Consider the following 14521-nt stretch of genomic DNA (forward strand, 5'->3'; position numbering starts at 1 on the left):
TGGGTTGGGGCCCACGGCTATGGCTAGGAATCCAGGCTGCCACAAATCTCCCAGGAGAATCCAGCACAGACCCAGGAGGGGCTGCCAGGTGCAGCCCCAGACTTCTCCCACACACTGACTTCCCTGGGCAAGGCCTGTGGAACTGGGCCCCAGGCTGGTGACCGATGAGCCAGCCATGCAGCTCCTGGGGGTCACACTCTCCAGGCACCCCAGGTCTCTGCCAGGTTAGGTTGAAGGGCCTGCTTGGCAGCCAGGAGGTGGGTTTGAATTAATCGTCACAAGGCAAAGGAAGCCCCTGAAGCATGCCTGGGGGCAGCACATGGCAGAGACCAGCAGGCCAGGAACCACCAGAAAACACAAGGCAGTGACCTCTGGGGTGTCCCCCAGGCTCAACTGTGTGGCTTGGTGTGGCAAAGTGGGACTGTTCTTAATGCTTCCTCTGAATAGTGTGGGGGTGCCTCAGTTTCCCCTATGCAGTTCTTAAGTATCTAGGGGTGGGGTAAGGGTGTATGATCATTGCAGAGCCCTAGAGGGCAGGTGTGTGCAGGGGTCTGGACACAGAGAATGGCCAACACCCTGTTTCCTGGCAACTGATGGTCTGACCCTTACCCTCTGCAAGGTGAGAGCTAAAGGGTTAGAGAACAAAGGCATCAGGTGACCTCCTGGCCCGGGATAGGGACAGAGCCCAGAGGAGGAGGGGCTGGAGAGAGTTTCAGTTTGGGGCTGGCTGGGACATGGAGTGAAGTGCAGATGGGGTTGTCTTGCTCACTGCCCCCCAAAATGGACCCGGCTGAGGGATCCTGTTCTCTGCACCTACAAGCTCTGTGTTAGACCATGTTCCTGTCATCTAATAAACCTTCTGTGTTAGTGGCTGGCTGAGAGTCACGTCTGCCTGCGGAGTTGGGGGGCAGGACCCTCTGGCTTCCCCAGGACCCCGCCTGGGCGGACTCGCTGGGGGAAGCGCACAGAGGGGCAGAGGAGGCTGAATGCTCCGAGGTCAGACCCAGGAAGGGGGAAGCCGTGTGAACTGTGTGTCCTGCAGACAGGCTGCTGCCAGAGAGGAGACTTCCCCGGAATCCTGCCTGGCTTCGCAGGGAGCAGTTCCAGAGCATCGCCCGGGGACAGCCCGGGAGGGGAAAAAATCCAGTCAAACGGGAAACCAAGGCAAAGGGGTCTTCTTCCACCCAGAGGTCCTGTTACCGATCCACAGGTCCAGTGCTCTGGAACAGGCCTGGGAGACCCCCTCAGTGAGCCAGCCCCCCTGCGTCCGCATCTGCAGCAGCTCTCAGCAGGTGGTGGAGAAGCAGCCGGGTTTAGCTGCACACAGCACAGACAGGCCTGGGGTAGCACAGAGAACAGAGTTACAGCCTGGTCCCTCTTGGGCTGCCCTGAGTCCCAGTTCAGGAGACTCCAGCTTCCAGCAGGCCCCTGCCTGGCCCCTCTCGGTCCTTGTTCTTGTTCCCAGGTGAACCTGACTGGCTTCTTACGGAGCAGGGAGAGGTGTGTGTGCGTGGGCCATCCATGATCATTAGGTGCTAGGTACCAAATGTGCGGGCAATTGGAGTGGCCGTTACCGCAGACAGCTAGATCAGTCACACCTGGCTCTCTGCAGAGAATGAACAACCTGTTCCGGCTAGCTAGTTGATGCAGCATATAGAGGAAACTGAGGCACACACAATGTTCATACAGAATATTACAGAAAAGTCCCATTCTGTCAAAGGCCCTAGCCAGCTTCTTGTCACGAAATTGCCACAGGGTCCTTGTGAGCTCTCAGGGGCTCCAAGAACTGGGGGGAACCCAGGGCTGGGCTAGCAGGGGCTGCAGGTTGGGAATGATGGGCAGCAGCAGAGTTTGTAGGGTAAGTCCACATTTCGTGAGCACTAACGTACCCCTGCCATTTGTACCAGGAAGGAGGAGCCACCCCTGCTGGGAGAGCAGCGGGCAGTGCCCGCGTGCGGATTCTGGAGAGCTGGGGGCTGCCCAGTGCCACAGCTGGGGATCAGGCTGTGCCTTGGGGGTGCTGGGATGCCCAGGGGTGGGTCTGTCTCTCTGCCCCAGGCTCTAAGCATGGAGCCCTGGAGGCACTGATGGGCGTGTTGCTGGCTTTCCCCAGGCTCCTCCGAGAGACCCGTTTGGTGGTTTGAGAAGGACGGAGTCACCAACTACACAACCCTGCTGCTGAGCCCGGACGGGGCAACCTTGTATGTGGGGGCGCGCGAGTTCCTCTTTGCCCTCAACACCAGCCACTTCCAGCCTGGCCCGCAGCACCAGCTCGTAAGTCGCCTGGCCTGGCCCACACGCGCAAGGCAGCAGCCGGGAGAGGGGCCCGCTGTTGCAGGGGTGACTGGACAGCAGCGAGGGCAGCTAGACCAGTCCCTGGGGCGGAAGGAGCCCACTGGCTGGCCCACGTAAGGGCGGGCAGGGGCAAGCACTGGGGATGGGCCTGGCGCAGGCCCCCGTGAGATTCCTTCCCTGGCGCTCCCAGCTTCTCTCCCGATCCCTGCAAGTGGCTGCCTGTTCTGGGAGCCGGCAGGACAGCAAGCTGGGGCTGATAAATTCAGCACAAAGCCAGGCCCTCTCGGAGGAGCAGGGTGCTGGCTTTCACGCACCCCACGCCCTGCTGGCTCACCGGGCCTGGGCGGAACGGGGTGTTTCCTTGTCGCTTCTGGGCTCGGAGCCTCAGGGGTGGCAGCTGCTCCCATGGCCAGTCAGCGTTTTCCAGCGTGGCCGGCAGTGGGATGCCCCGCGGCAGCTGTGGGCCTGTGGCCAGGGGAAGGGCCATGCCGGCTGCTAGCGGGGGGCACTACCAGGGAGGGCTCTCCTGATAACCATCCCCCTCGCCCACAGCTGCCCTGGAGCGCGGACAAGGAGAGGAAGAAGCAGTGTGCATTCAAGGGCAAGGACCCCCAGGTGAGTGCTGCCCAGGCCATCAGTGCACTGCCCCCCAGCTCCCCGGCCTGAGCCCTCTGGGGAACAGCGCACTGCCAGCCTGCCTGTGCCAAGAGACCATGGGGATGGGACAGCAGCCCCAGGACTGGGGAGACGGGCCCATTGCTGGGGAGAGGCCTTGAACTGAACGTGCTCAGTGGGGCAATGAAAGCCAGAATGGGGCCTGCAGCCAGCCCTTGTCATAGCGCTGTCTGGATGCCGGCCCCTAGGGGTGCTGTGGGGCAGAGGTCCTGTTATGGATCCACAGGTCCAGTGCTGTGGGGCAGAAGCTCAGCGGGGGCTGTCTGTCAGTGTTGGTCCCAGGGCAGCGCTAGGGGGTGCTGTGCTGTGGGGTGGGGGTGGGGACAGCAGGGGGCGCTCTCCAGGCAGTGTTTGCCCATTGCCCGAGGGTGGTGCTAGGGACTCTGTGGTGCAGGTGGGGGCAGTAGGGGGCGCTCTCCCCTGATAGCCAGTGCTGGCCCCGTTGCCCCAGGGTGGCACTAGGGGGCGCTGTGCTGCTGGCGGTGCTGTCTCTTGGGGAAGAGGTGAAACTGAGGCCCGGGCTCCTGGCCTGTCCCATGGGGGCCGGTGCTCATCCGGCCCTAGCCGCTCCGTCCGCGTCCCTAGATCCCGCTGGGCTCCCGGGGAGCCGGGGCTGCTCTTCCCTGCGGGGCCTGGAAGCCGGGTGCAGCAGGGCTGCGGAGGCTGACTCCTGTGGGCTGGCGGGGCCTGCGGGGGCTGTGTCTGGGGAGGAGCGAGCCCCGGGGCAGGGCAGACTGAGCAGGTGCCTCTCGCCTTCCCTGCAGAGGGACTGTCACAACTACATCAAGATCCTGCTGCAGCTGAACAGCACCCACCTATACGCCTGCGGGACCGGCGCCTTCAGCCCCGTGTGCACCTACCTCGTGAGTGCTGCGGAGGGCGCCCTGCCCCGCGGGGCCTCTCCGTGCAAGCTCTGCCCGGCCCCGCCCCAGCTCCGCTGCCCCACTCCGCCCCAGGGAGCACTGGCTTGCGGGGCTCTCCCTGCACCCGTGACTGGGCTGTGAGGCAGCACAAGTCCCTGTCTCTCCAGGGACAGTGCTCCCTATTCCCCCTCCCGCCCCGTGCCGGGCGACGCTCTGCTGCCCGAGAGAAGAGCTGAGCCAGCCTCAGGCCAGGAGCAGAGTTAGGGGTCAGCATGTGGGCCCCAGAGCCGATCCCTCCCCAGCATCCCTCCTGCACCCAGTTCTCCTTGGCGGGACTCCAGGCCCAGCTCTGAGCCTGGCAGGGCTGTGGTGAGGGCCCTGGGGTGTGATGGGGCAGCCGGAGGGACTTGGACGGACTCAGTAACTTGGCCAGTGACATACCCTGGGGGCATAAGGAAAGGGCAGGAGACACCCCACCTCCCTTCCCCTGGCTCCTGCCCTCCCCACGCCCCTGCCTGACTCTTCCCGCTCAGAGCATCGTCTCCTCTGCAGAACGTGCAGAACTTCAGCCAGGCGAGGGAGCTGCTGGAGGATGGGAAAGGCCGCTGCCCCTTCGACCCTGAATACAAATCCACGGCCATCATGGTCGGTAAGGAGGGGCTGGTACCTCCCCTGGGGTGGGGATAGGGGTGGGGGGAACGGCTGTGCACCCCGTGGTCCAGCCCGTGGGTGAGGAACAGCCAGCTAAGATGGAGATGGAGCCAGTGGGGTGATGCTGGCCCCCTGGCGGAGGGACGCATGGTGCCCACTCCCACAGCTGCCAGGCCGGGCCATAGGAGGTGCCTAGGCTCCTGGCTGATGCTGCTCTCTGTCCCCTCCTGGCCAGATCGATACGCACCTTTGGCTGGACGGCAGCTGTGGGATAGACCTGGCACAAAGCCGGCCCACACAGGAGCACCCACCTGGCGCAGCTGCCCCGAATGAGGGGAGATGGCAGCTGGATCTGCTCTGGACCCAGTGCCAGCAGTGGGGAGGGAGGAACTGGTCCCTCCTTATGCCCGTGGGTCTGTCTTTCCCCGGCAGATGGTGAGCTCTACGCTGGGACCGTCAGCGACTTCCAGGGCAAGGAGCCGACCATCTACCGGAGCCAGGAGAGCCGCATCTCCCTCAAGACCGAGAACTCCCTCCACTGGCTGCACGGTGCGGGGCTGCTGGGGCAGGGCGGGGCCTGATCCCAGGCCCACCCGGTCAGGGGCGAGCAACAGGCAGCCCAGACAAGCTCCAGGAGCACGAGGAGGTGTCAGCCAGGCCTGGCAGGGGCGGGGTGGGCTTAGGCTGCTGGTCCCGGTCAGACTTTGCCTCTCACCTTGGGCTGCCCTCCTGTCCCCTCTCCTAGGCGAAGCAGGGCTGGCCTGGGTCACTGCTTGCCTGGGAGCCCCCCAAGGCAAGCTCGGTTTCATTCCTTGCCGTCGCTGCCACGCTCCTCCCCAGAGGAGGCTGCGTCTCAGCCGCAGCAACCAATTGCCCAGACTCCGGGATGCTTTGGGATCCCGGGGGGCTGGCACTGAGGGCTCTGTATTTGGGATGCAGACCCAGCCTTCGTAGGCTCAGCCTACCTGCGGGAGAGCCTGCCGCCTGGCAACTCTGAGGGGGACGATGACAAGGTGTACTTCTTCTTCAGCGAGACTGGCAAGGAGTTTGACTTCTTCGAGAACACCATCGTGTCGCGGATTGCCCGCGTGTGCAAGGTGAGCCGCATAGTGTCCTCGGGGGGCGGGGGTCGCGCGTACCTGCTGGGAAGGGCGGCCGTGGCGCGCATGCCAGGGAGGGTGCATGGTGGGGGTTTGTCACGTGCAAACTGATGCGTGTAGTCACACCTGTGCAAGGGGAGGCTGTGCGTGTCACTGCTGGCCCCACCCAGCGTGCGTGTGACTGGGCCTGCAGCACCGCCTGCCGCCCACACAGCTTGCCTGCTTCTCCAGGCTCCGCTCTTCCGATGCAACCGCCCCTCCCTGCAGCACTGGGGGGCCGGGCAGCGCAGGGTGACGCCCACTCTCTCCTTGGCAGGGGGACCTGGGCGGGGAGCGGGTGCTGCAGCGGAGGTGGACCACGTTCCTCAAGGCCCAGCTCCTGTGCTCGCGGCCCGACGACGGGTTCCCCTTCAACGTGCTGCAGGACATGTTCGTGCTCACGCCGGATGAGCAGCGCTGGAGGGACACGGTCTTCTATGGCGTCTTCACCTCCCAGTGGTGAGCGCGGGCGAGGCACAGGGTCCTGCAGCTGGCTCCAGCTAGAGCCGCTCGGACCCAGACCAGGGCATCTCCCTGGGGCACTCCCAGCAAAGGGGTTATTCTGGGTTAGCAGAGGGGAGCGGGGAATGGGACATGGGGCCTTTCCCCACTAGGGGGCGCTGTCCCTTATCTGGCCCCAGGGTTGGGGACTGGCTGGCTCAGAGGGGCAGGGAATGGGGCACGGGGCACGGGGCCTTTCCCCGCTGGGGGCGCTGTCTCTGATCTGGCCCCAGGGCAGGGACTGGCTGGCTCAGGGGGGCGGGGAATGGGACATGGGGCCTTTCCCCGCTGGGGGTGCTGTCTCTGATATGGGCCCAGGGTGGGGGACTGGCTGGCTCAGGGGGGTGGGGAATGGGGCACGGGGCACGGGGCCTTTCCCCGCTGGGGGCGCTGTCTCTGATCTGGCCCCAGGGCAGGGACTGGCTGGCTCAGGGGGGCGGGGAATGGGACATGGGGCCTTTCCCCGCTGGGCGCGCTGTCTCTGATATGGGCCCAGGGTGGGGGACTGGCTGGCTCAGAGGGGTGGGAAATGGGGCACGAGGCCTTTTCCCGCTAGGGGGCGCTGGCTGCAGCTGCTGACAGCTCTTCCCCTCCCGTTGCGTGTCCCAGCTGTTTGCCTGGTCCAGGTGCTGTGGGGAGCTGTGTGTCAGGTGGACTGTGCCCAGCCCACCCGGCAGGGGCTGAGTTGTCTGCTGGGGCTATGCAGGGGCCGGGTGTCTATGGGTGGTTCCAGGACCCTTTTTAGCTGCTGATTTCCCCTCTGGTGCCAGGAACAAAGGGGGCCCGGGCAGCTCGGCCGTATGTGCCTTTGCCATGCGCGATGTGCAGAAGGCCTTCGGTGGACTCTACAAGGAGGTGAACCGTGAGACGCAGCAATGGTACACGGACACCAGCCATCCGCCAGAGCCCCGGCCCGGAGCGGTATGTCCCCCTCTCCCAGCAGGCAGGACTTGCCCCAAACCTGCCTGCTCCTCGGGGCACTGGACTCTCCAGCCTGGTCACACCAGCACAGCCTGAGCCAATCCATACTGCCGCCTTCCAGCGCCTCCCAGCCCCTGGGCATCTTCCTTGAGCTCCTTCCCAGGTTGTTAGCAGGGGCTGCTGCAGCTCCGGGGGGCCAGGAGAGGCTGGTGTGAAAGGCACCAGCACTCAGCCCCTGTGTGTGCGCCGGCCCTCACGAATGCCGCCAGCCAGCTGGCTGTGCCCTGGGACTGCAGGCCGTGGGTCTGTCCCGGTGCTGCAGGGCTGTGCTGTCTGTGTGTCTAGCTCTCTTCCTCTCCGCCCCGCCAGTGCATCACCAGCCACACGCGGCACATGAAAATCAACTCGTCTCTCCAGATGCCGGACCGCGTACTGAATTTCATCAAGGACCATTTCCTGATGGACGGCGCCATCCGGAGCCAGCCGCTCCTGCTGCAGGGCCGTGTGCACTACCAGCAGATCTGCGTGCAGCGCGTGCGGGGCCTGCACCACACCTACGACGTCCTCTTCCTGGGCACAGGTGGGTCTCCCTGGGGAGCTGGTGGGGGCCAGCCAGGCAGGGTGTTCCCAGCCTGGCTGGCTTGACTCAGTGCCCCCCGCTTTGTGCGTTGCAGACGACGGGCGACTGCACAAGGCCGTGAGCGTGAACCAGAAAGTGCACATCATCGAGGAGATCCGCCTTTTCCACGCCGGCCACCCCGTCCACAAGCTGCTGCTGGACCAGAGCCAGGCAAGGCAGCGAGCATGATGGGAAACTCCTGCATCCTCACCCTGCCCTCCCTCAGCAGGCAACGGCAGGGGGCTGGAGGCATGTGCCTCAGGGCGAGCGGGATGGGGGAGCAGGAGCCGCTCCCATACACAGCCTTGGAGCTGCCTTCTGCATGGCGCTGTGCCCAGCCATCCTCCCTGTTCCTGCTGCCCTTAGGCTGGGCACACCCAGAGGGGCCAAGTGCTCTCGGTCAGCCTTTGGGGCAAACTGAGGAGCCAGGGCCAAGCCTGAGCTCACTTCTCCTCATTGCCGAATGGCTCCCACCATGGCTAGCTCTGGCTTCCTCCCTCCCTTGGTAGGGTTTCCTGCACTGAAACAGGCTCGTCAGGGAAAACCAATGCCCCCGTCCCCTGGGGGGAGCCAGGTGACAGGGTCTGCTCTGCAGGTACTGCCCAGCATCAGGAACTCAGGCAAACTCTGTCCTCCCGCTTTGGCTTTAGCAACAGAAACTCACAACCAGAGCGTGGCTCGGCTCAGCCCTTCTGGCCCCGCTGGGCTGCTCCAGGACTCCTCTGGCCTGCTCAGCATGTACCCTAAAGCCTCTCTCCCCAGAGCGTTGCTCCGCCCCATACCCTGCAGGGGAAACGCCAGTCAGCAGAGCCCACTTAGCCTTTTCCTGCCTGCCGACGGGGCGGGGATCTCAGACACAGACGACGGGTAAACGTGGGTTTTGTGAATGACACCTGCCACATAGATCCCATCCGGTGACGCCTCCTCGGTGACACACGCACGCTCAGGCACACGCCCTCGGCATGGAGCTGGCTCACTCTGCTCTCTCCTGCACAGGGCCTGCTTTATGCTGCCTCTTACTCCGCCGTGGCCCAGGTGCCTGTCTCCAACTGCAGCCTGTACAGGAGCTGTGGGGAATGCGTCCTGTCCCGGGACCCCTACTGCGCCTGGAGCGGGGACGCGTGCCGCAGCGTCGCCCAGTACCGCCTGCAACTGTCACTGCACCCCCGGTAAGTGCCGGACTCCTGGGCTCGGCCAGCCCCACCCCAGCCGCTAGCCCCGCTCGGCTGCCCCGCCCCAGCCCCTAGCCCCGCTCGGCTGCCCCTCCCCAGCCCCTAGCCCCGCTCGGCTGCCCCGCCCCAGCCCCTAGCCCCGCTCGGCTGCCCCGCCCCAGCCCCTAGCCCCGCTCGGCTGCCCCGCCCCAGCCCCTAGCCCCGCTCGGCCAGCCCCGCCCCAGCCGCTAGCCCCGCTCGGCTGCCCCGCCCCAGCCGCTAGCCCCGCTCGGCTGCCCCGCCCCAGCCGCTAGCCCCGCTCGGCTGCCCCGCCCCAGCCGCTAGCCCCGCTCGGCTGCCCCGCCCCAGCCCCTAGCCCCGCTCGGCTGCCCCGCCCCAGCCCCTAGCCCCGCTCGGCTGCCCCGCCCCAGCCCCTAGCCCCGCTCGGCTGCCCCGCCCCAGCCCCTAGCCCCGCTCGGCTGCCCCGCCCCAGCCCCTAGCCCCGCTCGGCTGCCCCGCCCCAGCCGCTAGCCCCGCTCGGCTGCCCCGCCCCAGCCCCTAGCCCCGCTCGGCCAGCCCCGCCCCAGCCCCTAGCCCCGCTCGGCCAGCCCCGCCCCAGCCGCTAGCCCCGCTCGGCTGCCCCTCCCCAGCCGCTAGCCCCGCTCGGCTGCCCCTCCCCAGCCCCTAGCCCCGCTCGGCTGCCCCGCCCCAGCCCCTAGCCCCGCTCGGCTGCCCCGCCCCAGCCGCTAGCCCCGCTCGGCTGCCCCGCCCCAGCCGCTAGTCCCGCTCGGCCAGCCCAGCCCCTAGCCCCGCTCGGCTGCCCCGCCCCAGCCGCTAGTCCCGCTCGGCTGCCCCGCCCCAGCCCCTAGCCCCGCTCGGCTGCCCCGCCCCAGCCGCTAGTCCCGCTCGGCTGCCCCGCCCCAGCCGCTAGCCCCGCTCGGCTGCCCCTCCCCAGCCCCTAGCCCCGCTCGGCTGCCCCGCCCCAGCCGCTAGCCCCGCTCGGTCACCCGTCAGCCCAGCCACTCTCAGCCCAGCCGCCCGCTCCTTCGCCCCTCTCAGCTCTGCCCTCCCCCGCAGCTTGGCCCTGCCTCCTCTGCCCTGCTCCTCGCCCCCTCCCTGCACAGGCCGTGCTGACTGCGAGTCTCTCCCTGCAGACCCTGGGCCCAGGATATTGAAGACGCTGACACAGAGAGGCTCTGCCAAGCAGCCAACGTGTCCCTGCCCATCCCCCCCCTTCTCCGATCCCCAGGTAAGGAGGCCTTGGGGCAGGACCCGCTGGGGTGGGGTATGCAAGCCTGCTGTGGGGCGGGGGGCTCTGGGACCCCATTTGTCCATTCTAGCTGCCATTTCCCTGCGAAGGGTGGGTGACGTCAGTGCCAGGCCTGGCCAGGCCAGCTGGGGGTGCTCTCGGAGCACATGGCTGCTGCCCCGCTCCCAGAGTGAGAACACACCCCTCGCGTGCACGTGGACCCTGCCGCAACCCAGAGCTGGGTCCCCAATGGCCACCCCCATTCCCCGGGGAGCCAGGAGAGCCCCCCCCATCACATGTGAGATTCGGCCATTGCCACAGCCCAGGGGTGGCCCGGGCCTGGCGTGGGTAGTGGGAGGGCGGCTGGCTGGAGCGGTTCCTGACCCGCCTGTGTGGCGTACTCCGCAGCAGAGGGACCGCAGTGTCAGCAGATCCAGCTCCTGCCCAACGCGGTCAGGCCCCTGCCGTGCCGGCTTCTGTCCAACTTGGCCTCGCGGCTGTGGGTGCACAATGGGACCCAGATCAACTCCTCCTACCTGGTGCTGCCGGATGGAGCCCTCATCCTGGTGGGCAGCCTGGAGCGGCTGGGCACCTACGAGTGCTGGTCGCTGGAGGAGGGCTTCCAGAAGCTGATGGCGAGCTACTGCGTGGGTGTGGAGGAGCTGTCTCCGGCGCTGCACGGGCCCCCGGACGCTGCGGGCAGGCGCCTGCCTGGCCAGGACGCCATGGAGACCATCAGCACCTCCCGCAGCACCTCTGCCGTGGGCGGCGTCTCCTCCCGGCAGGACGGCAGGAGCTACTGGCCCGAGTTCCTGGTCATGTGCGCGCTGTTCGGGGCCACGCTGCTGCTGCTGGCTCTCTTGGTGCTCTGCCGGCACCGGGACAGCATGAAGGCCTTCCTCAAGCCGGGCGAGTGCCCCAGCGGGGGCCACCGGAAGGTGGGGCTGCCCGTCGAGAGCCTGCCCCTCAACGGCAGCAGCCTGCCCAGCACGGCACCCGACCACAAGGGCTACCAGGCCCTGACCGACAGCTACATCAGCACCCCCCCACACGTGCCCCCGGGCGCCAGCTCAGCCTTCTCCCACTCCGAGAAGAGGCCTCTCAGCGTCCGCGAGAGCTTTGTGGAGGTCTCTCCAGCCTGCCAGAGACCCCGGGTGCGGCTGGGCTCTGAAATTCGGGACTCTGTGGTGTGACCAGGCTGGGGGCATGAGCTGAGCCCGTGAGCCGCACCAGCCCAGGCTGCGCTGAGCCTTCCCAGAGACCTGTGCCATCAGGGTTGCCCCACCTCACCCTGCAGCCACCGACCCCGGCTGTAACAGTGACCTGCAAACTGCCCAGCACAATGTAGCACGTTCTCCAGCGGGCTTCTCGGGGCGGCAGAGCCCCTCCGTGTATCTGGGAGGCACGCACGCTCCCTGGCAGCCCTTGCCCCAGCCCTGCCACCCGTGGGACAGCTCTGGCAGCCAGGGGCCGTTGCCTGGTGCAGGAGCAGGGCGTTCCAGGAAGGCCCAGGAGCTCTGGTGCTGGGAGAGGTGCAGTGGGGACCTGCGCGCCTCAGTGGGGCGGACCTGGCCACGTGGGGCATGTCTAACGCTGACACGTGTGAGCAAGCGACAGGGACCTGCTGCTGCCTGCGTGTGGAGCCCGTTCTGTGGCCAGGCAGGAGAGTTCGTCTGTGTCTCATCCCCCACGTTCCCCATCCTGCTGTGACGTCCTGAGCCCTGTGCAGACATTCACCTGGCGCCTGCCGGGAGCTGGGTCTGGGGCATGTTCTGTGCGTTCGGGCTTTGGGTTGTTTTTACAATGTGACAATGTGAACTGAGCGTCCAAGCCACAGCTCCCTGGCACCGTTGTAGGAGTGCTGTCACCATACCGGCTCACGGCGTTCGCGGAGGTTCTTGCACAGAAATGAGTTGTTGTTGTCTGTCTTTTTTATATAAAGTCCCCGTGTGGTCTCGGTGAGTGCGCTGTCCCTGGGGCGTGACGGGGCTGCGAGCAGAGATGGGCCTGCGAGAGACACCTGCAGCCAGAGTTGCTCAGCGCTTCCCAGCAGAAACCCCTGCTCAGTGAATTGTAACACTGCCAGGTTATAACCGCTCAGGCTGAAATGCCCCATGCTGGAGGGCTGCCTCGGCCTGAACACTTTGGGGAAGATTCAGCCCTTTGAGAGACCAGGGCCAATCCATGGTAACATTTCTTGTAACCACTTCATTGAGCAGCACTGAAGCTTGCAGGCTGTGAAGTGGAGGGGAATTGCGGGAGGGGGTCCCCCTGCTGCTGCCAGCTGCCTTTTACTGTTCCCATGAAAACTTGGCCAGGGTGTAAGGCTGGAACATTCTTAGCAGGGCCCTGTTCAGTAGCCTGATGAGAGCTTGGCAGCTCCATTCTCTGAAAATTGGTGTGCAGGGAGTGTACTCTGGCCCCCCACGGCTCCTACTGCAGGCCAGCCCCACAGCGCGACTGAGCGGGCCCCAGCCCAGGGTGGAGGGACTTTCTCTGCCAGTGCTCCTCTCGGGTGCTGGCCTTCAGACCGGAGAGCAGAGAGATAGTTTGCTGTGCTCCTGGCAGCGAGCAGAAGGGCTTGACCCACGGGGGCGAGGACTGGGGCAGGCTGGGAGCGACAGGAACCACCAGGGTGTGGAGGGGGATGGGGCAGAAGGGTGTGTAGCCGCTCGACCACACTCTTGTCCTGAACCTGGAACCGCAGGTGGTGTTCCTGAGTCTAACCAGTGCTCGGCTCTCAGCAAACAGCTGGGAAACACACTGGCAGAGGTGGTCTCTTCTCCCCAGCAGCTAGTCCACAGAGAGAACCGCCTCCCTCCCAGGGAGTTGTCTGTGCTCAGGGGCTCCCAGGCGGAGCTGAGAACCTGCTCCTCCCAAGCTGCAAGTGCTCCTGTGCCAAGCCAGCATGTGGGGGGCTGTGCCCAGGCGTGTGGCTCTCGGTGATCAGGGCAGGAGCTGATTTTAAATGAGGTCTTGTGAGACAGTAGGGCTCATGTACGGGCCCCTGGCCCCAGGAGGCCAGCCAGCCTTGGCTGACCTATAAGGCCGTGGTAACAAAAAGCCTGTACATTCTGTTTCAAACCTTCTTTCAGCCAAATGCCCCCATTTGGTTGGCCTGGGCGCTGCCCCCTAATGCCAGGCCCCAGAGCTCAGCTTCGTGGCAGGGTGCTTTTCTATGTGGGGAAGCAGCATTTGGGCCTTTGACCCCCACCCGTAGCAAGCTCTCCAGCTGCTCAGCTGCACCACTATGCAGGGAAGAGAGGGAGAGACTTGAATTTCCACCTTTGCTCCCTCTTGTTGAGCCCTTACAGTTCAGTAGATCTAGTGGCCTCAGCCAGGTGCGAGACCCACTGCCAGGTGCTACCACACGGTCATTGACCCTTCTAAAAACCCCTCTCAGCCCTGGGAGTGCATGGTTCTTGCTGCAGTGTTACTGGACAGTTTTAAGTGGACCAGTCTGTTAGTTATGTGTCCCATCCCTGGGGCATGTTTGCACAGGCCACACACAGGGCAGAAGTCTAGCCACAGGCCAGACCGTGTGCAATACCGTGCCCCTGGGGTTAGTGAGGCAGGTTATGGTGCCATTAGGCCCTTGGGGAAAGCCCATCTCTAATACTCACCTTTCTGCAGACCCAAGTGTGAGAGTGGCTGGCTGCTGGCTCTGGGAGAGGCCTCCCTGGAGTTTGGCAGTACTGACAGGTGAGGTGTCCACTGCATAATTCCCCCCACCCCATGACAGGCACGAGGCTCTCGCTGCTCCAGGCAGCTCGGTCCCTGGACTCAGACTGGAAACAAACTCCTTTAGCGCTGCCAGGAAACCCCCAAGCCGAGCACAGCTTCCCCCACCCAGAGCATTGGGGGCAGGAGTCCATCGCTCTGCTAGGAATAGGCAGGCCCCCAGTCTCATCAAGGGATGGGCCCTGCAGCCCCTAGGATATGCCCATGCTGCACTCCTCTTCACTAGAGTGGGAGGGAGACGTAATAGGAACAAGAGGACTTGTGGCACCTTAGAGACTAACATTTATTTGAGCACAAGCTTTCGTGAGCTACAGCATCCGATGAAGTGAGCTGTAGCTCATGAAAGCTTATGCTCAAATAAATTTGTTAAAGTCTCTAAGGTGCCATAAGGACTCCTTTTCTTTTTGCAGATACAGACTAACAGCTGCTCCTCTGAATCCTGTAATAGGAACAGTGAATGGACGGGGAGGGAGAGGACTCAGGGCCCATTAACCCTAAGGAGCAAGGAGTGCCAGTGATGGGGCAGGAGAGACTAGCCTCTGTCCCATCTGGCCGGCCACATCCAGCCCAGGAGGCAGCCTGCAGCCTCCAGTAGTCCAGGTGATGGCAGCTTGCTGCAGGCTGCCCAGAGCATGGCTCAGGGGCTCCTCGTCCTGGGGGTGGGGAAACCGACCCCACCCGTCTCCCCCCCCCACACACACACACAGGAGACAGGC

At 65.0% G+C, this 14521-nt stretch overlaps 1 protein-coding gene across 1 annotated transcript in view; it reads left to right on the forward strand.

The window, feature by feature from the left end:
* SEMA4B (semaphorin 4B) overlaps positions 1–12021 on the forward strand; it is a 43145-nt gene extending 31124 nt beyond the window's left edge. The window contains exons 3-15 of the mRNA XM_084641783.1: positions 2114–2274; positions 2848–2910; positions 3735–3833; positions 4386–4482; positions 4917–5033; positions 5424–5581; positions 5901–6082; positions 6895–7045; positions 7415–7625; positions 7720–7835; positions 8661–8833; positions 9970–10064; positions 10473–12021. Coding sequence (XP_084497909.1) covers positions 2114–2274; positions 2848–2910; positions 3735–3833; positions 4386–4482; positions 4917–5033; positions 5424–5581; positions 5901–6082; positions 6895–7045; positions 7415–7625; positions 7720–7835; positions 8661–8833; positions 9970–10064; positions 10473–11257 — 2408 coding nt within the window. The 3' untranslated portion in view covers positions 11258–12021. The remainder of the gene's footprint in view (positions 1–2113; positions 2275–2847; positions 2911–3734; positions 3834–4385; positions 4483–4916; positions 5034–5423; positions 5582–5900; positions 6083–6894; positions 7046–7414; positions 7626–7719; positions 7836–8660; positions 8834–9969; positions 10065–10472) is intronic.
* The last annotated feature ends 2500 nt before the right edge of the window (positions 12022–14521 follow it).

The sequence above is a fragment of the Lepidochelys olivacea genome (assembly GCF_965140295.1).
Source record: "Lepidochelys olivacea isolate rLepOli2 genome assembly, chromosome: 10".
Taxonomy (NCBI): Eukaryota; Metazoa; Chordata; order Testudines; family Cheloniidae; genus Lepidochelys; species Lepidochelys olivacea.